The 23,033-nt window shown below is 41.7% G+C and overlaps 1 protein-coding gene across 6 annotated transcripts in view; it reads left to right on the forward strand.

The window, feature by feature from the left end:
- CREBBP (CREB binding protein) overlaps positions 1-23,033 on the forward strand; it is a 95,213-nt gene that overhangs the window by 42,915 nt on the left and 29,265 nt on the right. For 4 of the 6 annotated variants that reach the window (XM_058849269.1, XM_058849273.1, XM_058849272.1 and 1 more), the window contains 11 exons: positions 5,386-5,635; positions 6,664-6,777; positions 13,509-13,751; positions 14,368-14,467; positions 14,935-15,081; positions 15,528-15,645; positions 18,219-18,411; positions 18,521-18,574; positions 19,757-19,881; positions 20,462-20,650; positions 22,071-22,490. In XM_058849269.1, the coding sequence (XP_058705252.1) occupies positions 5,386-5,635; positions 6,664-6,777; positions 13,509-13,751; positions 14,368-14,467; positions 14,935-15,081; positions 15,528-15,645; positions 18,219-18,411; positions 18,521-18,574; positions 19,757-19,881; positions 20,462-20,650; positions 22,071-22,490 (1,953 nt within the window). The remainder of the gene's footprint in view (positions 1-5,385; positions 5,636-6,663; positions 6,778-13,508; positions 13,752-14,367; positions 14,468-14,934; positions 15,082-15,527; positions 15,646-18,218; positions 18,412-18,520; positions 18,575-19,756; positions 19,882-20,461; positions 20,651-22,070; positions 22,491-23,033) is intronic. The other 2 variants (XM_058849270.1, XM_058849271.1) reach the window with 2 other exon arrangements.

Raw genomic sequence — 23,033 nt, forward strand, 5'->3', positions numbered from 1 at the left:
AATTAGAGCAAGTAGAACTGTAGCTACTTAAAATAGACAACTGGTATTTTATTCTAGAGACCAGAAAGAAAAGGCTTTATGAAGAATCACTTAACTCTTATGCCCTTCTAGGGAGGAAGACCTGTGTTCTGACCCTTCCTGTGATTTTTCCTCACTTGCAGCACAGCCACTCTCCTCTATCCCTGTGGAAAGGTCTGTGGCTGTTGCAGTGGCAGCATGCTGAGTGTCTGCTTGCTGCTCTCTTCAGCATTGTCCCAGTCTCTGCTGGGCTTGCTGTCAGCTGTGCTCACCTTCCCTGTGCCTGCCCTGACCTCCACTCTGAAATTTAGTTTCTCCTTCACAGGCAAGCTCACTCCTTCCCTTCCTCAAAAAAAATCCCACCTGATTTACAGTAGTGAACAGCTGGGAAAAGGCTCTACTTAGCTCTAAAGGAGAACTTCTTAATAACCTGGAAACAAATCCAACAGATAGTGTTCAGTGCCAGGGAAAGGATATTGTTTTGTTGGTAGCAGAGCATCTCTGCTTGCCTTAGTGCAGGAGTTCATCCTGGGGATGTGCATTGCTTTGAATGGTGGAATATTTTAGCTTTTGCATCATCTGTAAATACAGTGCCAGGCTGGCAAAAGCTGACAAAGAGGAATTAATCTTTTCCTGATGCTCTGGCCTGTGTTCCACTCTCCCTTCCCCCATATGCAAACATAAGTGGTGGGGAGTATCCATTGCTGTGTCCTGCTCTATTCCAGCAGCTGAGGTACTCCATGGCCAGCACTCTGACAGCATGGCTTTCCTTCCCTTACAAACTCCTCATTTGTGCTTTAACCTTTTTTTCTATTCAGGATTTGCTATCTGTGATTTTAAATGTTCCTCAAGCTGTTTTGTCCCCCACTAAAATACTGACATTTATGTAGGGTCCCCTTCAATATTTTACTCAGGGGAAATCCTATATGTGAGAACTGGAATCTCTCTACACCTTCCTGTATTTTGTCCTTTTTTCTACTTTGAGACACTTCTTCAGTGCACATTTCTTGGCATTTGCTGGTCCTGCGAATCAGAAAGATGAGGAGATAAACTCCACAAGTGTATCCTTAAAAAAGATGCTGATCCAGCCTTGATGCCTAGCAGACTCAATGGCATAGAATTGAGACCTTTGCTAATTTTAAAACAAAATTCCTTTAGCAATTAAAACCTAAGTGCACTGACCAGCTATTCAGGTTCTTTCTGTGGCCTGACCATAGGGGCCACCTCACCTTTGAGGTTGTCATGGGTTTGCAGGTTCATTCACCACCCTCACGGGTGGAAGTGGGAAGTTGAAAATATTCCTGTTTACCCTCAACATGAAAACTCTGCCTTTATCCGGGCCAGTGCCAAAGCTTTGAAATAAATCTTGAGCTCTAAACACATTCTTCATGGTAAGACCACAGCCTCAAGGTGCTCCAGGGTAGGTTCAGGTTGGACATGAGGAAAGATTTCTTCCCAGAAAGGGTTGTCAGACATTGGAATCAGCTGCCCAGGAAGGTGTTGGAGTCCCCATCCCTGGATGTGTCTAAGGAAAAGCTGGATGTGATACTCAGTGCTCTGGGCTACTGCCAAGGTGGAGATGGCTCACAGGTTGGACTTGATGATCTCAGAGGGTTCTTCCAAGCTAAATGATTCTGTGATTATGTTGGCTTTGTGTTCAGGAGCTGAATATCTTCTGACCTCTCCTCATTTCTTAGAGCACTGCCACTGCTCAGGTTGGTGCTCTAGGCTGACATCACTTATCCCCCTCCAGACAGTGGGGCAGCCTTCTGAGGCCATGTCCAGTTCAGGAAACCTCTTTCCTCTCCTGTGGAGACTTCTGTCCACCATTCAGACTCAGATTCTGATTCCTCCTGGGTGAGGATGGAGCACTCCAGGGTTTTGGGGTACAAGTGCTTGTGCTTGTAGTGCTCATCCCAGCCTGTTTGTGCATGTGTGAGCCTCCAGCCTCTGGGGCCAAAGCAGACTCTGGTGTTCCTGGGGTCACAAGGATCCTTCCTGTTTGGATAGGACCAGGCTGCTCATTCCATGCCTGTTGAGAGTAACTGGTGGAACCAGGGAAACCACCATCCACGTGAATTGCAAGAAGTGTAAAGTGGTTCTGTGTCACGTTCCCAGTGAAGCTCTGGTCATCAAGTGACAGCCTTTGGCCTTGATGCCCCCCAATAGCTGCTGCTTGAGCTCTCCTTCATTTTGGGGACAGAATGATGCTCCCTGGGCTGTTCAGAGAGGGTTCAGCACTTAATAGAGCATTCCTGCAAATCCTGTGGAAGGAAGGACTTCTTTGAATCTTACTGGAAATGTGTTGGGATACTCATTATTGGAGTTGGTCACACTATGAACATTTTATTCAGGTAGAAATGTTGCTAATTAGAAGTTCTTTGAGATTTACAGTTCATTTGTGTATTCACCTTTGTTCCTGCTGTTCCTTCTCTGGAAGGGACCCTCAGGATCACACTTTAAGCCTATGGTTGGAAGGGAAGTGAAGAAGTTTGAGGGTGTTTGACCTTAATGTAGCCGTGTGTGGGATTTGTGGCAGTAGATTCTTAATAACCTCACTAAGATCTGCTGTTGATTACAAACCTCTCTTACAGAACTAAAAGGCATTTTTTAAACACAGGATTTGTCCTCATAGTGAAAGTCACATTCTTCTATCAGGGACAAGGAAAAAACATGGAAATAAGCAGAAATTACAGAATAAGAAAATTATTTTAAAACCATAATGCTCTGTAGAGTGGAGCTGAGGCAGAGTTCTGTACTGCATTGTTTACCTGCTGTAAGATTGCCACTGCTGTTGAGATTGCTGACTACTTTTGTAAGAGAAGATACACAGTGTTCCATCCTGACAATGTTGAGTGGTTTTGAATAGAAGTACATAGAAACATTGAGAATTGCTGGTCACCTCAGTAAAACCACCAGGGAAATTTGAGTCCATCCAAGTCCATGACGATGAGATACTTGAGCATCTCTGCTGCCCAAATGTGCAGGAACCTTTTTGCCTTCATGATAGGGACAGGGCAGAACCATCTTCCTCTGTGAATGAGTTTCCATAATTTTAAAGGGTATTAATAGTTGTCTTACCCTATAGAATATACAGGGTAATATAAAAATATATTAATATATAACTCAGTTTCTAGAAAACTGATTATTGACATTGCCATCTCCATCAGAGGTTTTAGCAGATTTCCAACCCCTGATCCATTTGCTCTGTCGATGGTGGAACAATTGGCAAGAGAAACAAAAATATCTTTTTTACCTTGTTTATCTGACTATTGAATTATTTCTTTTAATTTTGGATCCAGAAGTGTCTGAACTTCCTGCCTCAGCAAGAACATTGTCAGTCAGGTGAAGCAACAAGAAGCTTTATATTCTGAGGGGGTTTTGTGCCTACCTGCAGACACAGTGATCTGGACTAAGGCTGCTTTGTTCTTCAAACCACTGATACTCTGCAATTCTGCTCTTTTGTTACTCAATCTTCAAGAAACCCTTCTGGGTCAGGGCATCTGTGCTGATACAGCTGCAGTCGTGTCTGTTAACTGGAAGGGTAGTAACAAAAGGAGGACTTGGCTTGGGAAACAATTCTTTTACTGGGATGAAAGCATCGCTTCCAACAAGATTTTCTTTGGCATGATCTGTGTATTTTTCTGCAGATTAGCTGAACTAATTGTTTCCTATTTGTGACCCAAGAATTGTTTCAGCAAAACCTCTCTGCTCTATGGATTTGTTCACAGGAGAAATGGAAGACTGAATTTCAGCTGCATGCAGTGGGAGCAGATGTTCATGGGTTTCCTTCATTCACCCCCTTATTCCTTTTATTGTTCTTTCTCTTGAAAGCCCGACACAAATGGATTCAGCAATTCCTCTTTGTATAAGAGTCTTGTCTAAGAGTTACTATAATCATTATCAAGTGGCAGAGTCCCCACTTCCTCCATCAAATACCAGACATGGTGTATTCTACTTGATCTTGTGTGCCTCATTCCCCTGAAGAAAAGCAAGCTCCAAAATCTGATGTGCAGGGGCAAAGATTGCTGCTGGAGTGTGCAGGAAATGTTTTGTTGGTCTGAGAAAACTAGGATTTTGTAGGCTATGGAATTTTCTGGGGAATCCTTCTCAAAGGTCAGAAGTAGAATGGGCTACAAATGGTGTATGCTGACACTAAAACCTGATTTTTTTTAAATGTGGTATTCAGGTTGTGGTTAGTAGTTCTGCAGGCAGCACTGAATTTCCTCTGTTATCTCCCCAGCATAATCCGAATGTTCTTACATTCTATTTAAAAGTGTTTCTCATGGCTGGTTTTCCTTAGGTGGCTTGGAATTTGGTGCTCTTTCCTGTAATAACATGTTTTTGTGCATAATCAAAGCGATTCTTGGGACAGTTGTTTGTTTGTCCACAAGATTAATTCAGGCTGCAAATCGCAGGGATTTCAGCACTTTTGCAGTCCCATATCTGTTCTTGCTACGGGAGTCAGTGCAGGCTGTGGATATGTTTAATTTTGAAAGTCAAGTTTCTACATTTGTCCAAGAAGGTAGAAAAGCTGCCTAATCTGTGTTGAATAATTGACATTTTAAAGAGGCTGTTTCTCTTCTGCACTGTTATGAACTATGCCTGAGACTGAAAATCTCTGTGAGTTTGCTGCTGTCAGGCAGAGCTCAGGCCTTGGTACAGAAGTGTGTCCATAAAGAATGGATGCTGGAAGTAAAACATTGGATTTTAAAGTTGATCAAACCCAGTGTCACCCTGTGATAACTCCAGTTCTCTTCAGCAGCAATAATGCAACCCAGGTTTAGGTGGCCCTTACTAGGAGAAAACTATATACAGCTCGCCCTGGGAATTTTCTCTGTGGAAGGAATATCACTTGGAGAGAAAAAGGACTAACTTAGGCTTAAAAAATCAGCTCTGCCTTTTGCTGTAACACATGGAGACAGTCAGAGAATTTTGACTCTCTTCTCCCTTTGGACTTCTCTTTTTCTTAGGGACAAGAGACTGGGGTTGATTTGTATAAAACCTATGATATGAAAATCTCACCTATATTATGAAAATATAATACTAAGCAAGCTTGAATTCATAGAATGGTGTGGATTGGAAGGGACCTCAAGGAATTCCACCTCTGAGTGTGATAAGAGCTCATTGCTGTTGGAATTATGGTCTCTCTAATAAAGAATATTTTGAACGGCTCATTATTGAAACTCTTGTTTGTTTAAGTGTTTTTACAGAGGAACCTCTCAATACATTGATGTTGTTTCAGCATTAGGAATGCTCTGGGGAGTGGTGCAATAACCCTTGTAGCCCAGAGAACAGCTCTGTGATGCTCAAATCTTGTACAAGAAGCTTGCAGGCACAGCACTGACCTCTCCATTTTTCTCTCAGTCCCAGATGCAAACCCAAGTCCAACAAGTGGGGATTGTCCCGACCCAGGCCATGGCCACCGGGCCCACAGCAGACCCTGAGAAGCGCAAACTGATCCAGCAGCAGCTGGTTTTGCTGCTCCACGCTCACAAGTGTCAGCGGCGCGAGCAGGCCAACGGCGAGGTGCGCGCCTGCGCCCTCCCGCACTGCCGCACCATGAAGAACGTCCTCAACCACATGACGCACTGCCAGGCTGGCAAGGCCTGCCAAGGTGAGCCCTCTCTGCTCTCCCTGTCCCCAGCCTTCCTCTTCTCAGCCAGAGGGTCCCCTGTGTCGGCACGAGGGAGTGGCAGCACTGGCTCTGTGGTTAAACTGCTCCCAGCTCTCCTCAGCTGCCAGTTCAGACAACAGAATGCAGCATTTTCCCTCCTCAAATAGGATGGCACCAGTATAGGTATGCTTGAAAGCATCTTCTTCATCTCCTCTGTTATACTGATGCTTTGAAAGACTGTCTGGAATAGAGGCTAGACAGTATTAAAGGAGTAAAGTAGGTATTTATTAAAAAGATTTTTAAAGAATATACTTTGGGCAGTACAAGAGTTTGGCTGTGACTCTACTCAAGATGGAACTTGGTCACGAGTTTTCACATTTATATAAGTTTTGGTTCATTTCCATATTGGGATAATTGTCCAATTCCAGCTCCAGGTTCTGCAGTCCCATCCTCCCAGACTGCTCTCCTCAATTGGCTGTTTACACTTTTTGGGCCTGAAGCTGCAACTGTGTCTTTGGTTCTTGGGCTGGGAAAGGATTGTTGTGTCTGACTACACCGAGGAGAATTTGCTAACACGTGATATGAAGTTCAGAGTTATATACTAATACAGTATAGAATCTGGAAAATACGAAAGCTAAAACTTAAGGCATCAATATTAAGTGTGATATCCACCATGTGTTTGTCTTAAATTTCAGTACTAGTTTCCTTCTTTTGCACTTTGATCACAAGACATTTCAGTTGTGTTTAGTTACATGTACAGTATTTGCCTTTTGGAAGCAGGATTGTAGCAGTGTAGCCTTGCAATCATCCTTTTCATCTCTGTTGTATAAGGAGAGTGTCTACCATGTCTTTGTCTTAAATTTTAGGACTAGTTTCCTTCATTTGCTGGTAGATCACAATAAAATTTACTTGTGTGTGGTTTTAGTATTGCTTGTGAAGGAGAAAGAGTAGAGTTACTCTGAAAATGAAATAATTCAAACCCAATTAACCAAGGAGTGGCTGTTAACTCTTGCTTTCCCTTGCTGCAGTTGCTCATTGTGCATCTTCAAGACAAATCATCTCCCACTGGAAGAATTGTACTCGGCACGACTGTCCCGTGTGCCTTCCTCTGAAAAATGCCAGTGACAAAAGAAACCAACAACGTGAGTACTTCTCTTACTGCTGTTAAACCAAAGTTTATCACATGTACAGTGGAGGAATAAACTCTTGACAGTGTCCCAACAAACAGTAGATGTTAATAATCTCGTACAAAAATAATTATACTAATTTCCATTTCTGATCATTGAATGTGATTTATTAATTAAATATGCAATAATTGGGAAAGTCTGAGCTCAAGACCCCTCTTTTTTAAAGGGTGTGGCAACTTCTAACTGGTTTCATTGTGAGGCAGGTCAATAGATTCCAGTTATGAAGTAGTTTTGGGTATAGGTAGTGGCTTGGGGAGGAGATAAGCTGCTTGATTGTGTTTCTTGCTGCTAGAAACTATTTAAGTCAACATGCTGAAGACTTAAAATAACCAAAAATGTTCGAAAAAATAATTTTCTCATGTAGAAAGGTCTGGATGTCTTAATCATAAAGTGTATTTAACACTGGTATAGATTAGCTGTAGTTCTGCAAATCATGCCTGGTTTTTATAATAGCTGAGCTGTTACTGATCCTTGGGACTGGTCCATTTGTAGTTTATTTCTTCTTCCTTCTTGCTCTGAAAACGAAAATTCTGAACTTATGTTGGTAGGTTTGCTTCTCATCAAGTCCTTTGAAAAGATGCCAGGGTGGAACATTTTACAGCATCGATGTAAAGTTCTAGAAGTCTTAAGTAATGTTATGCCTAAGTATATTTAAATAAGGGTTAAGAAGTGGAAAATAGCTGCAGGACTTGCAAAGCTTGTACACTGGAATTGGATTGGAAGCATTCTGCTAATTTCCAGCTAAGCTGAGACTGCAGTGGGGAACACCAGTAAGCCTTGGAGGATGCAGAATTGCTCCTAGGCTAGGTGGGATTAAGGCAGAGGGGAGAGTAGCTGCTAAAACTACCAAAATTATCCATTGAGCATGTTCTCTTTATGGTTTAAGGAGGGGTTTTCCTCCTCCAAAACTGAAAAAATTACAACTTATAGAGCTACATGGAGGTCAGAATTTTGTTTCAGTTTTACCAAACTTCTCCTTGGTAAACAAGATAAGTCTTGTGCTTTGAAAGTAGTAATTTGTTGCAAGTGATTAGTTGTTTGGCCCTCAAAAAATGTGTTGAAAGCTTTGCTTTTTAATATGACATGGTCCATTTGTGCTTAACATCCTTATTACACAGTTGTTATCAAAGTGCTAACAACATCTACCAGAACAGAATTGCATTTTTCAATACAAGCTGCTGGAGAAAAGTAGTTTGTGCACTATTTGTTTTGTTGCTCATACAGCTGATTATAAGAGAACAAAAACTGGAACATAAACAATCCTTAAAAGGAATTTTGCTATGGGATCAAATAGGATATCGTCTGACTGCAACAGAATTATAATGAATAAGTGTAGAATTTTTCTCTCTTGTTGCATATGGAAGGAGATGAATATGAAATCTCCTTCTCCTATTCAGTTAATCAGGAATCCAGTGGTGCAGGGTTCTTTGTCCTGGATTATGTCTCAGGGTCACGTAACACCTCATGGTTTATTGGGAGGTGAAAGAGGAACAATAAAAGTACTCATTTAGCTGTATTATAAAAGGTGCCCCTTTTTGGGCATTCAGGAGGGTTTGTGGAATGATTTATATTGGTATGTGCACTGTAAAATGTTGTTCCAAATCAGATGGAGACCAACCAGAGTTGGGATAGTTTTATACTGGAAGAAAATGTTGTCTTTCTTCAGAATAAATCACAGTAGCTTCTACTAAATTGGGAGGAGGAGGGAGTCTGCATTTGGCAGAATACAGAGAACATTCAGAAAGGGAAAAAGGAATGAGAAGAATAGTGATCCTCCTTCTATTGTCTTCCTTACAGAGAGCCCAGTACCCTCCTTCCTGTGCCCATCCCTGTTTTCCTGTTGTTATTTCAGTCCTGGTGTGGCCATGCTGGGCTTTCAAGAAGCTGCTTCAAAGGGTGCCCACCTTTTAGAACATTCAGCAGTTGAGCACTGCTGAGCTATTGCAGTGTGGTGCCTCACTTCCATGCACACTCACTCCTATGCTTTTGTAGCTTTCTGTTCCTACTCCTTGGGGATTTGCAAGTCCTGGAAAATCCTGGGGTTTAGGTTATTGCCATGGAGCTGTTTCTGTACAGGTCTTTTAGTGTTGGGATTTTTTTGTAAAGATCATTGTGCCAGGTTTCCTCTGTATTGCCTTTTTTATTTGTTTTAAAGCACTCTTGAACTATATTTTACTATAATGGTTGATAGTGACCTGACTTGTTAATAGAGTATATTGGGACAAATTTAAAATTCTTTCTGTTCCACATGGTTCTTATTGTGTGTCCCATGTACTTCTGAGGGGGCAGGGGAAACTGGAAAACAAATATTATTTTGCACGTGGTGAAACATTAAACTTTTCTTTTGAATAAACAGGTGAATCCTGTGTTTTGAAGTAATGCCTTGAAATTTGATTGAAATATTTTGGGGTTAAAGGCTTGTTTTAGTTAGGAAGTACTTCTTGCTCCCTGATGGGCCCAACATGATATGTGTTACAAATTTTTACAAACAGTTGTTGATATAATTCCTAGTTTTGTAGCTGTGTCAGTTATTCTTTGAAGATTCATTTTGTCATGCACATATATGAGCTCCTTAATTCTTCTGTTCCTGGCCTGGGCAGGTGTGTTGTGCACAGCTCCTGGATCTGCTCCCATTTGTAATGTTGTGCATCATTCCAGGCTCAGGGGACACTGGAAAACCCCTGGGATCCCCACTCAGATGAATGAGACTGGAAAGCGGAGTCGTGAACTTGGAGCTTGGCTCCCCTGTAACATTCCTTGTAGGAAAATTTTAAATAAAATGCAGCAAGGAGAAAGCTGGATTAAGAAAGATTAAACTTGAGATAACTAATCTTCCTCTAATAAAAGTGTGATTTTAGAGAAGACAGAGACAGAAATCCTGGTGTATGTGAAGTCAGGGATGAAAGAACAGGAATGTGATGAGGGAAGTGGAAGTAGGGACCATGATCTAGCTGGCTGACGTAGCAGGTTATTGAGTAGAGGCAGAAAATGGAAGAGAACCTGGGTATGAAGCACTTGGGAACCAATCCTTTGCAGAGAAGGAAGGAGTGAGTGCATCCATGCACAGGGAAATGTGTCCAGGAGGAGGAGGAAGAAGCAACTTCTTCAGTAGAGTCTTTTTTCTGTGCAAACAAAATGAAATCCAACTTGTTCAAGTCTCACTGTCAGGAACTGTAAGATCTACAAACACAACATGTCTCTTGTGTTTTCAATTGCTGGAAATCATGTAATGGTGACCCATCAGTTATCCCATGGAGCCACATGATGGATGGTAGTCCATGGATTAAGGAGTTCCACTGACTGACTGATCCAATGCTGCTCTGAAGGCTTCTGATTTAATGCTTAACTTAAATAAAAATTAAAATGGTATTGGTGGTGAAGTTGAAAATTGACACTTCCTTCTTCAAGTTCCTCGTAAAATCTTTACCCCATGATATGGTCCAAGAAACAGCCTTTAATTAAAAGATTGTGTGCATTTACCTTTGTGTACCTGCCTAATTCTGAGTGCAGGACAGGCTTGTGCTGAGGTAAGTCAAGTGCACCAGCACAAATTTTGCTCCAGCCCCTTTGAGATGAGGAGAGTGAGGAGTTGCAGGATAGAACAAGTCTCAATTTAAAAATTTGGAAGCAAAATCAAACATTTAAACCAGCGTGGCTAAATTTAAATCAGCTCATAGCTTGTTGTCTGAGGTGATGAGACAGAGTTGCTGAAGGATTTTGGTTTAACAATTGCCAGCTGTTCTAACAGCCAATTCTGTCACAAATGCTACTTTCTTTTTGCATCTTAATTGTTATTATTACCTTCTTTCTAGCTTATTGGTCTAATCCTTAGAGTTCAGGCATTTAAAATTCTCAAAAATGGTTTAACATGTTCACTGGAGTGGTCAGGTTAGAGAAGTGCTGGGCATTCATACTTAAAATAGCATTAGGGATCTGTGTTTAAAATAAATTTTAATTAGCTGGAGGGGTTCCCCTCTAGAAGACATGAGTGCAGTGTCATTAAACAGCAGTGCCTGGGACAGGAATCCTGCAGGTGAGCTGCTCTTGGATGGTTTTGATGCCTTCTGGGGATTGGGATGTCACTGGAACTACTTAGGAAGTTCTGGGGCTGCTTAACTTGTGCTTGTTTGAACCTTCCCTCCTCAGGTACATAAACACAAGTGACACTGGGACACACAGAGCCAGTTGTCTTTACAGCATTTAGAATGTGAATTACAGAGCTCATTTCACACTTGTAACTTCTGTCAATGGGCTCCTCAATGTCTGAAGCATCAGTTAATAAAAGTAAATTGCAGTAGACGTTGCTTCACGTTGCAGTGGCCTAATGTGTTTGTTCCAGGGCTGTATTTATTTTAGTTGACTTTCTTCCCTGCACACAGAAAGGGAAATCTATCTGCCACAGAAAGAACAGCATTTTCACTTAGGTCTCTCCAGAGTGGAAATTTAATACTCTCTGCCTCCATCTTCTTATTTGACAGATAATGTCATGCCTTCATACAAAACCAGTGAACAAACAGATGAAAAAACCACCTTCAAAAACAGATTCCTGATGTTGGGCAATACTCAGAACAGGATCCTATTGAGTTATGAAGTGTAGAAAAGCTGAGGGCAAATAGTCTAAAACTATTCTAACACAAGGGCTGAACTTGTGCTTTGCAGTGACTGATGCTGCTGCCAAAGCTCAGCCCAGAGCCATGGGCTGGACGTGCTGGACTTGTCCAAGTGAGCTTCAGGCCAAGCCTGCAGTCTTAAACAATCAGTGGTTTTTCCCCAGGAGAAGGTGAGGGCTGGTGGAAGGCTGGGCTCTCCTCAGTGAGGTGGCCACTGAGGTTTCCCGGGTTTTTTGGTTTCCCTGGTTCCCTGCATCACCTGCGTGTGTTCTGCCATCTCCAGCACTGAAAGCAGACTGGGGAGGTTTTGTCCTAATTTTTCTGGTGGAATATCATCCTCTAACAAGCTGGAATTCTTATTAGCTCCTGAACCAATCTGTGCTGTCACAGCAGCCTCTGAAGGCTTTTGAATTCCAGGGTGCCACAACTTTTGTGCTATTTAACCTTCCTGTTCCTTGGCTTGCAGTAGTGTAAAGGCATTTTCTCCTAGATTGTGTGATTCCAGAGTACTACATGCAAGTCCAATGAGGAATTCATATAGCTGCTCTTTAATATGTCTTTTTTTTAATTAAGCTGATAGGATCTTAATCAGCTTCTGTCTTTGTTTTTAAATTCTCTTGGAAGTGATCAGTGAGTTCAAAAGTTATTGTGAGTGTGTCCACAGAGTGTAGGTATACATAAGCCTTAATTTCCATGGTAATCCCAGCATTTAAAATACTGTGGATTGTCCTTTGGGGGAAAAAAGGATGTTTTTTGTAGAGCTGCTTCTTCAGGAGAGGAAGATAGCTGAGTATATTTATTTGTAGTTCTTTGGCAAATGAGATCAAATTGATTTCTCATCTGGAGAGGGAAAAGTCTGGACTCTGCAGTGTGTGTGTTTTCTCTTGGGTGGAAGCTGGAAGCCTGTGTATCTCTTCAAGTGAACAGTTTCCATAGTGGGTAAGGATTTAAGAAAGCCTGGATAATGCTGTTAATGTCTCAGAAGGCTTGTTTTCATGACTTTTTTATCTAAGCACGTGCCCCTACTAATATTTCAATAAAACAGTTATTGTTGCCTATATTAAGAGCCATTACAGTTGCTAAGTTTAGTTCACACATTTGTAATGCACATTACATATTTAATTACTTGAGGGGAAAAATGTGAAGGAAGTGTTACTTCTACCAGAGCCCTGATTATTAAAATGCAGTGTCTCTGTGCTGAAGGTTGCACTCCATGGGTCATTCACAAGGGAACGTGGTATTACTTAGAATGGTAGATAAAATGAGAACCAGAAAGCAAAATTTTGCTCTCTTCTGGATTAAGTAAATGCTACTTTTCCCTGTTGTTTCCATTTCCTGCCTACACTGAAAATTACACTTCCATACATCTGTATGGTGGGAGAGGTTGGTTGGTTGTGGTAGCCATGTAGGTTAATGAATACCTAAACATCATCTAAATTATTTACCAGAGTTCAATCCCTCTCTGACTCCAACTTATTTTAGATTTTGTACAGTACAATGTGAGACTCATCAGAGTTTTTCATATCTAAGTAATTTGGGGATTAAGGTAATTTGGCCTTCAGAGGATTTCATCTGGTGACTGCTGGCAATGGAAATTTCTACCAACAGATCTTCAGTATTACCTTTGTGTCCAAGGACACAGTGTTTCTGCTGAACTCAGGATCTCTGTTCTGGAGCCAAATATTTTGACCTAAAATGGGATTGATGGGAAAGAGGGAAGTAGAGGAATTAAATTTTTTTCCCCCCTTAGTTTACTGTCCCCAAGCATGAAAATCCTATTTAGCCTTATATAGGAACCTGTACTGTATATCTATTACAAGTAATTATGGGCTTATATGCCTGAAATTTACAGCACTTCTCTTTAGACTGCATGGATTAATAGCCAGGGTGGGTTCTGTCCTGTAGAATCAAAGGCTGAGTTTTCCCACTTGGCATCTTGAGTGTTGTTCTGTCCTCTGGCAGAAAAATATCTGTGTCATAGAATATGTGCATGTTGTGGTGACTTTTGGCATGACTGGTTTTACTCCTTATTCCCATCGAATTTTAATTTTCTCTTATTCTTTCTCTTTTCTATAGCCCTTTTAGGGTCTCCAGCTGGTGGGATCCAGAATTCCATCGGTTCTGTTGGCACAGGCCAGCAGAATACTCCATCACTAAGTAATCCCAATCCAATTGACCCCAGCTCCATGCAACGAGCCTACGCTGCCCTGGGGCTGCCATATGGCAACCAGCCCCAAACACAGCTGCAGCCCCAGGTCCAAGGCCAGCAGCCAGCACAGCCTCAGGCTCACCAGCAAATGAGGACCATTAATGCACTGGGTAGGTGGAGAAAAGAAAAAAAAAAAAAGTTAAAATAAATTATGTTGAACTTTCAGGATAGTCTGGTATTTTGTTTGGTCAGAGTAGTGACTGTCTGGTCATGTTGTTTATTAAGTTAAAAATACACTATTTATATGCACTGCCATTCATTTACATTTGAATGTTAGAAAGTTTTGAATGTAGTGCTTTGGCCAAATAGCAGGACTTTGAGTTTCTTTTAAAATATAGCACATAGATCATTCTCTGAGGTGATGAAACAGAATTTCTGAAGGATTTTGGTTTAACAGTTGTCCCCTGTTCTAACAGACAATCCTGTCTCAAATACTTTTTTTTTTTGTATCTTAATTGCTAGTATTACCTTCTTTATGGCTTATTGATCTAATCTTAAGAGTTTATGAATTTAAAATTTTAATAGACTCATTTTTGTAGTTCAGACTGAAAGTAATTTGTTCCATAAATAGCCACGTATGTGCAGCACAGTAGGTATTGTTATAAAAATACTTAACTTGATCAATTGCTTCTTCTGTTAGCCAGGTGGGTCAGTAAAGTGCAGTTTCATCATATTATTGTCAAAATTGTGAACTGTGCACCAATGATGTTTAATTTTGCCCCAAAGGAGCCAACCAGATGAACCTTCCTGCAGGAGGAATAACAACAGAACAGCAACCGGGTCTAATTTCTGAAACTGCTCTTCCAACATCCCTTGGGACAAATAAGTAATGCACACATTTTCATTCTTGCTCAATTAAACATTTATTTGCATGCTTATGAACATAAATAAAGAGCATGCTTTAAAAACTGATTGTATTGGCGTGGAGATGGTCAGTCACGTGTACAGCTCTGCTCTCTTTCCTGTTTCAGTTCCAGAGCTGAACTCTCTGCCTCCTGAGAGCCCCACAATATTTATTGCTTTTAAATGAAGTCCCAAAGGAAGAATATTTTGTATTTTTAAGTTGATAGTTGTGATTCTTTACCATTCACTCTGTGAATGTGCCTTGTAAACTCCTGAGCTTTGCTGCTTCAGGGGTTGCAGTTTGTTGATGCCAAAATTTCACTTAAGAGAATGTTTGATGCAATAGCTAAAAGAGATTAAAGCAACAACTCAAAAATTACTTCAGGCATCAATCCTATGACAAAACTCTGTATTTTGGTACTCTAAAAGTCCCTTTTCTTTTGATTTTAGCCCACTAATGAATGATGGCACAAACTCTGGCAATGTTGGAAACCTCAGCTCAATGCCAACGGCTGCACCTCCTTCGAGTACCGGGGTAAGGAAAGCATGGCATGAACATGTCACTCAGGACCTGCGCAATCATTTAGTGCATAAACTGTAAGTATTCAACAAGGCTGCCTTTTTCCTCAATGTTTTTAAAGAATTTCAATACAGTAGTTCTGCTATTAAGCTGAAAAGAAAGTTATTAGTAGTGGTTCTCAGGTGCTGTGCCACTCAGGATGAGTTGTTACCTTTAATCCTCTTCAGTTCGTTCTTCATGCTCATTAAGGAGTGGGCATGGAATTAGTTTCTATTGCTAGTAAATTTGCTCTGCTGTGGTGAACAGTTATTTAGACTCCAGACTGTTAAGCCTCACTTTATTTTCATCATTTGATTTGTTTTAATCTTGGGAGAAATAGTAAAATATTATTTTTTTAACCATTTTGTATGCTTTTACATATCTGGTATGTAAGGGAACATTCAGGGTGATTATCATAAAGCTGTATTGATTTGGGTTTTTATTCTGAAGATCTTTTTCTATTATTGTTCCTCTGTCCTTGCAGTGTCCAAGCCATCTTCCCCACTCCTGATCCAGCAGCACTGAAGGATCGCCGCATGGAGAACTTGGTGGCTTATGCCAGGAAAGTGGAAGGAGATATGTATGAATCTGCTAATAGTAGGGTACGTTGCTTCACTCCAACATGTAGAAGAAATAGCATCACAAATCTCAGAATTGTAAAGAAAACCACAGGGAATCATTTCACTGCCCTCTTCATGAGGAAAGTTACGTTTTCAGTGTTTCAGTGTTTGTGTAGTTCCAAGCCATGTGATTCATATCACTCCAAGCTAATTCACTCCTCAGCTCTAGACACCATCACATCCATCCCAACTTGCATCCTCCTGAAAGTGTGATGGACATGCAAGAAGCTTGGAGCACAGCTTGCAGTTCTTGATGTTTCCCTTATGGAATTGCAGTAGTTTTAAAATTTTCCTCTTTACCAGTGGAGGTTTTTTCTAGGACCAAGTGCTGTTCCACTGCTTACCTTCCACCTGTAGGGATAGAATTAATTCTCCTCTGCTCTGCAGCACCAGGAGTAGTTGGGCTAAGACATAAGAAGTCAGTTTGCCTACTTTGTGGATGGGAAAAAGAAACAGAATTCATGTTGTAGGTGATGATTTTTGCTCTGTCTGCACAGAGATGTCAGTTCAAACCTCTCTTACTTGAAGGGAGCAAACCCCTGTTGATTGACGAGCTATGGATATGAGGTGGTGGTAACTCTACCCCAAAGGAACCACTCCATGAAAGTTTTCATTGGGAAAAGACAACAATATTAGTACCAGTAGCAACAGCCAGCAAGATCCTACCTGATCAGAAACCTGAGATCCTTCCTTTAGCAAGGGAGGAGCATCTAAAGAGAGTAGTTAGTGGCATTTCAGGTGATAATCAGATGATCACATACATTCTGCCCCTCTCAGCCCACCTGCCAGAAGAGCTGGAGGTGGAAACACAGGTTTTATTTCCTAGAGGTAAATAGGCAGTGGTCATACTTAGAGTGCTGCTGTGTGTCAGTGTTGGTCAGTAACCACTTTGTATCCTCCTTGTGGCTACTAAGAGGTTGTTTACAAGGAAGATTTGGGTGTGCTCAGCCCTGGTTACCCTGGCAGCTTTAGAGACCAATTTTAGATAGAAGGAGGATTTCATGGTCACACCTGGTTGTCTAAGTACCTTCTCAGTAAGGATGAGCATAGCAAACTCCTGATTGTAAAATTAAATGCCTTCTGACAGACAAACACCCAAGAAGTATCTTCTCCTCACCCCTCAAAACAGCTGTCAGAGCCTCATGGCCAGAAGTTTCTGTTATTTGAATTCATCTAATGTATTTGGCTCCAAACAGCAAACTTGGAAGAAGGAAGTAATTCAGAATGTGTTAACGATGCCGTGAGGAATTACATCCTTCTTTTTGAGGAGCTTCCATTCTACTTTGACACTGAAAAACATATTAGTGAGAGGCATCATTGTAAGGAGTTTAATGCTGTTCTAGCAGTGTGTGCTCCCTTTGAACACAGCCTTTGCAGGAATCTTTGCAGTGGGAAAGCAACACAATATTAAATTTACAGATAAGAACTTAGAACTGAAATGGCTTTAGCAGGAGAAGGGGAGGGGCTGTAAAGCTTTTAAACTGAACAGCAGAAAGTGTTTGTACTGATTTTTGAGAAACTCTGAGAAGTGACCTGAAAAACAATGCTTTATATTGCATGACTGAACTTTCTTAACAAGGCTGCTGAGGAATACATGTCTCATATTAAGTTTTTTGGAAATTAATTCAATCCTGCTGTAATAATAAATTCTGGTTTTGATGAATATTGAATAAAAACAAAAGGATTGTAGGCAACCATCATTCAGCCTGTGCTCTATGTAACCCTGGGTTCTAAGAGCATGGTGACCCCACAAAAGAAATGTAGCCTTGAGAGTTTGGGGGGGGTTTTCTGCCTTTAACAGGTGCATAATCTCATGCACTTGGAAGATGTGTGTCCAGCAATTCCTGACAAGCAAAATTGTCTACGTGGTGTGCACTGTGACTGTCTTATTGGATCTGTTGTCAGTGTGGGTTGAGTGAAATGGATTTTTCATCTTGTACAGATGTAGTGTTTACTTGTCTCTGCCTGTGGACTATTTTTCACCGAATTTTCTCCATTCCTTTGAGGTTTTGTCTGGTTTTGTTTATCCCTTGCCGTGATTGTTGGTAGACTCTTTAGGAAAAGAGCAATTCCTTTCTTTATGTAAAAATTGATCTGTCCTTAACATCTGTCTCCTGAAAGTTTATTCATTGTAACAGTGTGCTGGGAATATCTTTTTCTTTTGTCTGTGGATTAGTGGAAATGTTTATTATGAAAATAACATTTAAAAATCATTAACACTTAGAAACTAAATCACAGCTTCCTGGGTTTTGCTGAAGCAATAGAGAACCTCCAGCCTTCTCCTTTGTCTGCTAAGTTACTCAGAGTAGGTGTGCAGGGTAGCCTTAAAGCAAGTGTGATTTCTGGAAGCTTTTTTTTTTTCCTTTTCCACATTAAAGCAGAAAAGATTGTCTTAATTTACAGGATTTTGAAAAGAAATATTTCTTTTTCAATTAGGCAAGTGTATACATTAAAAAAACAAAACAAAAAAAACCCACCCCAAAACCAGATGATGGTATTCAGGTAGACTGAATGAGTTTTTCTCCTGCTGATTACTCTTTGTTTTCCCCTTTTAGGATGAATACTATCATTTATTAGCAGAGAAAATCTATAAGATACAAAAGGAGCTTGAAGAGAAGCGGAGGTCTCGTCTCCATAAACAAGGGATGCTGGGGAACCAAGCAGCCTTACAGACCCCCGGGCCCCAGCCCCCAGGGATTTCCCAGGTGGCTGCTGCCATGGGCCAGGCACAGCCCGTCAGGCCACCCAGTAAGTGCTGCTGGAGCTGCTTCTGCTTCTCAGGAGTCTTTGGACTCAATTTAATCCTGAGGTTGTTTTTAAAACTGGTTTTGCTGACTGTTCTCGTGTTGTGTTGCAGATGGGCCTATGTCCATGCCAACCGTGCCTATCAGTCGTATGCAGGTTTCTCAAGGTATCTCTTTTCCTCTCTAATTGTAATTTGTGGGTTCAAAATAATTGTTGGAGGGAAAAGCTGATCTCACGTTGGGGTTTTTGGGTGTTGGGAGGGAGGAACTACTGGGGCTGCCTTTTTTTTAGCACCATTCTTTGGCATTGCTCTGTGTGTCAGTGCAGTGTTAACAATATGGATCCAGCACTTTGCTGGGGAGTGGGAATTAATTCAGTGCTTCCAAAGAGAGGACAGCTCAAGCAAGAATACTGTGGATAATCTCATTTAAAACACTGTAAAGGGGGAAGGATGTTGGCATGTTTTCATCAGTTAATTAGCCAAAAATACACCTGTAGCTGGAAATATAGCACATTAGTCCTAAAATCTGTGTAACTAATGATAGCCTTTCTTGGTTTCTGATGGAAGGTGCATCTAAAAAAGCCTTGGAACTTGTTCACAGCACTTGTCATTACTCACTGAGGCTGCTGTGAGCTCATGGGTGTTTTTTTTCCAAAAAACAAACCCATGATTTTTAGGTGCCGCAACTTCCTTAAAAAAAAAAATGTCCTCTGCTATTTTATTTCTTGGTTCAGAGTTAGTACTAAGTCAAAATTAGTGTTGAAATGTCCTTGGGAAATTAAATACTTTTAAAATTCATTTGAATGGGAGAACAAGTTGATAACAAGTATAGCTCCATAATTACAGCTTTAGACAAGTTTTTTGGAGGGATTCAATTTTTTCTATGAAAAGCACAACCCCTGTTAAAGCATTTTGCCAGCTTTTGTCCTGATTTGAGGCTTGGAGTTGCCTTCATACATCCCATATGTATTTTTATCATATTTACTTCAACCGTTTCAGTGAGCCCTGAATTAGACATTGTTGTTTCAAAGCAAATGCCTGATTTTAGGAAACATCCTAAGGTATTATTTATAAATAGCATCCTGTCTCTGCAGATCATCCAGCATCCTCTGCAGATCATCTACTCTTCATCTTTTGCATTTAATTATTTTTTTTAAGACACCAAAAGGTGTATTTCACTAGTATTGCTCTAACTTCTTGCATCCTAATTTGTCTGTTAAGTCAAATAACTAAAAGTGCAGGGCGGTCAAATTGCAGTCGTAATAACTGTTAATTTTACAGTAGAATATAGATCCATAAATTCTGCTGACTTGTTCCTAATGAGTTGTTTTGGGGGTGCATTTGCAGGAATGAATCAGTTTAACCCCATGTCCATAGGGAATGTACAGATGCCCCAAGCACCGCTGGGACCGCGGGCGGCGTCTCCGATGAACCACCCGGTGCAGATGAACAGCATGGGCGCCGTGCCTGCGGTTTGTACCCCTTCACACCCTGCTCTGCACAGCCTCAGCCCACCCCTCACCTCAGCCCCTCTGAAAAGGCCAAGCCACAGAGCAGGGCTGCAACTTGTGGGCAAATTTCATGGAAACGCAGCGAGTCTGACAGGCTTTTACCGAGGCGTTTGTTTGCGATGTTTACGTGTTCCAAAAACGCCGAGCAGATCTTTAGAGGGACACGTGCCACAGGTGCAGTAATCCCCAGCAATCTGTGGAAGAGCATCTACTATCTTTGCAGTATATAAACCTTCTTTGTTCCTACATGAAAACATGTTTTTATTCTTTGGAAAAACAAAAATATTTTTAGTTTCCCTGGATTATCTCTGTCACCCCAGAGAACAAAACAGAGTTAACCCTCTGAATACTACCTGTTAAAAATAATGAATGCTGTGGAACAAATGCTGAAGTTATAGGCATATGCCCACTTCCAGTTAGTGTAATTAAGTCAGTTTTCCTTTTATTTTTTTCCCTATCTTTGGATTGATTTCAGTGTATTTTCCTTTGTCCTGCTCCGTAATACTAAATGGTAATTAGTTAATCTGGTGTTGATTTTCAGATGGCAATGTCTCCTTCCCGAATGCCTCAGCCACAGAACATGATGGGAGCTCATTCCAACAACATGATGGGTCAGGCTCCTACCCAGAACCAATTCCTGCCCCAAAACCAGTTCCCAGCATCCACTGGAGCTATGAATGTGAACAATGTGGGCATGGGTCAGTCAACAGCCCAGGCCGGGGTGGCACAGGTGAGATGGATTCTCTAAGATTCATTTGCTCTTAATTATTTTCCTCTGATTGATTTACTTTACTTTTATTTATTTGTCTTTCTATATCCATTGTATGATGTAGTCACCCCAACTCTGGGGGCTCCTGGGTTACATCTGCCTTCTTCAGAAGCTCTTACATAACTTATCGACATCTGTTAATGGGGGCGCAACGCCCTGCAATTCCTGATTTAAATCCCTTAAAAATGCATGCTGACGAGATTTATAGGGGAAATATCAGAAATCAGTTTATGGGATGCCTATGAGCATATGTTTTGTCTCTGTGTGGACCCGAGTAGCTAACTTTAAATCTAGGATTATAATAAAGTGGTTGGGCAAGATCTTCTAAAATTTGTTTTTAACTTCTTTGCTTCTGGAGAGAAAATTGTTGGGTTTTTCCCATAACATTTTTCTGTTGCAGTAGTGGTCAGTGAAGTAGCAGCTGTGCTTATGATGCCAAGGTATCTGCTTTTCCAGAGGGAAAGGCTTGTTTTTTAACTCAGAGCCCAAGTAATTTAGGCTAGTTAAAACCTCCAGAGTGCTGAGAGATTAGTTAGATCAGGTTATGAAGGGCTCTGTCGAGTCAAGTTTGGAATATATTCAGGATGGAACATCTACAGTTCCATGGGCCCTGGCTCTGTTGTTTGACTGCCTTTGTGGTGAGCATTTTTTCCCCAATGCACTTAGTTCCATAAAACTGCCTCTGTAAAGACAATATAGAAGTGTGTTTTAAATTTGAAACCTCATCTGCTGGAAATTAACTGATTTGTATTTCTAAGAGTAACATTTACATTTGGGGATGGAGTATTCCTTTTATCACCAGTTATCTGATGCAATCTTCAGTAAAATGTATCACTTAAAGGTTTAAGTACATCCAGAGTACTTTATTGTTGCTGCTCTGAAAAACAAATCCCAGGTTTTCTGAAGCATCTTGAGCAGTTTAATTAGAATTAAAAAGAAAACAAAAAGACTCTTCTTAAGTCTTGCTCTGTATAAAAGCAGCCTTAAATGTGTTGACCTGCCCTCTAAAGCACAGCTGCCTCAGAGTCCTGGCCTAAAAATGGGTATTTGCTCAAAACCATTTTGTGTCAAAGCCTGACCTTTGCCCAGCTAATGGCACGATTTAGAGGCTGCCTGTGGGTTTCTGTGTTACTGGGATTGTGAGGATTCCCTCTCAGTGCCAGTGGAATTAATGCAGGATGTGCATGGCACAACTAGGTCTGGGAAAAAGGTCCTTGAGAGCTGATGGCAGCGGTGACAAAAATCGGAGCAGTCACTTGCAGCAGCAGCATTTGTGGCTGATCTGCTTTGCACTGACAGTATCCTGTCAGAGAAGGCTTCAGGGCTGTGATTGAAAGGATAAGTGTGATTCCAGGCTCTGTAAGACTCTTTCTCTCCCTAGCAGGGGCAGGTTCCCAGTGCTGCTCTTCCCAACTCCATGAACATGCTGGGACCGCAGAGCGGGCAGCTGCCGTGTCCCCCGGTGACCCAGCCCCCCCTGCACCAGACCACACCTCCCGTGTCCACTGCTGCCGGGATGCCACCAATCCAGCACCAAACCCCCCCGGGAATGACTCCTCCCCAGCCAGCAGCACCCACCCAGCCATCGACACCGGTCTCGTCCTCGGGACAAACTCCGACCCCGACGCCGGGTTCTGTTCCCACGGCCACGCAGACCCAGAGCACCCCCACGGGGCAGACTGCGGCCCAGGCCCAGGTGACACCGCAGCCACAGACCCCTGCCCAGCCCCAGTCTGTGCCAACCCCACAGCCAGCCCAGCAGCAGCCAACATCTGTGCAGGCACAGCCACCTGGCACTCCAGTAAGTACCAGCCGGTCGCCTCTGCCTCGTGTCGTGACATCCCACGCGTGTCCCTGTCTGTAGCACCATGTCCTGAATGTGTAGAGCCCATAGCTGTCCACAGCAGCTCCTGCTTTAGACCAGAGGGTTGGTTAGAGATGTATAAAATGTGTGTGTTCAGATGTTCTCAGCATTGTGTGAAGGAGGGGGGGGTTGAATGGCTGAACTGCTCAAAGTAAAATCGGCAGCAGTGCTCAGAAAGATGAGGTGTAACAGGCCTAATGCTCTATTTGGCCGTAATCAGAATCTTTTTTCATCCTGAGATTTGCATAGTTTTTTTTCCTTTTAAGATACAGCCAGGGCAAATGCACGTTTCAAGGAATGTACAGTGTTTTACTGGGCAGGTGTTTTCTCTGTAAAAGAAGCCTCTTTGGGGCAGAATTCTTCCTTGGCTTCTCCTCTGTAAAGCAGAGCTATTAAATGTGTAATATCAAATCTTGGCTACAGTGACCTGTATCCATGTTCTGCACTGTTGTAGAATATCATCTCATGTCTCTTTTGTGC

Source organism: Poecile atricapillus, chromosome 14 (genome assembly GCF_030490865.1).
Source record: "Poecile atricapillus isolate bPoeAtr1 chromosome 14, bPoeAtr1.hap1, whole genome shotgun sequence".
NCBI classification, from domain to species: Eukaryota; Metazoa; Chordata; class Aves; order Passeriformes; family Paridae; genus Poecile; species Poecile atricapillus.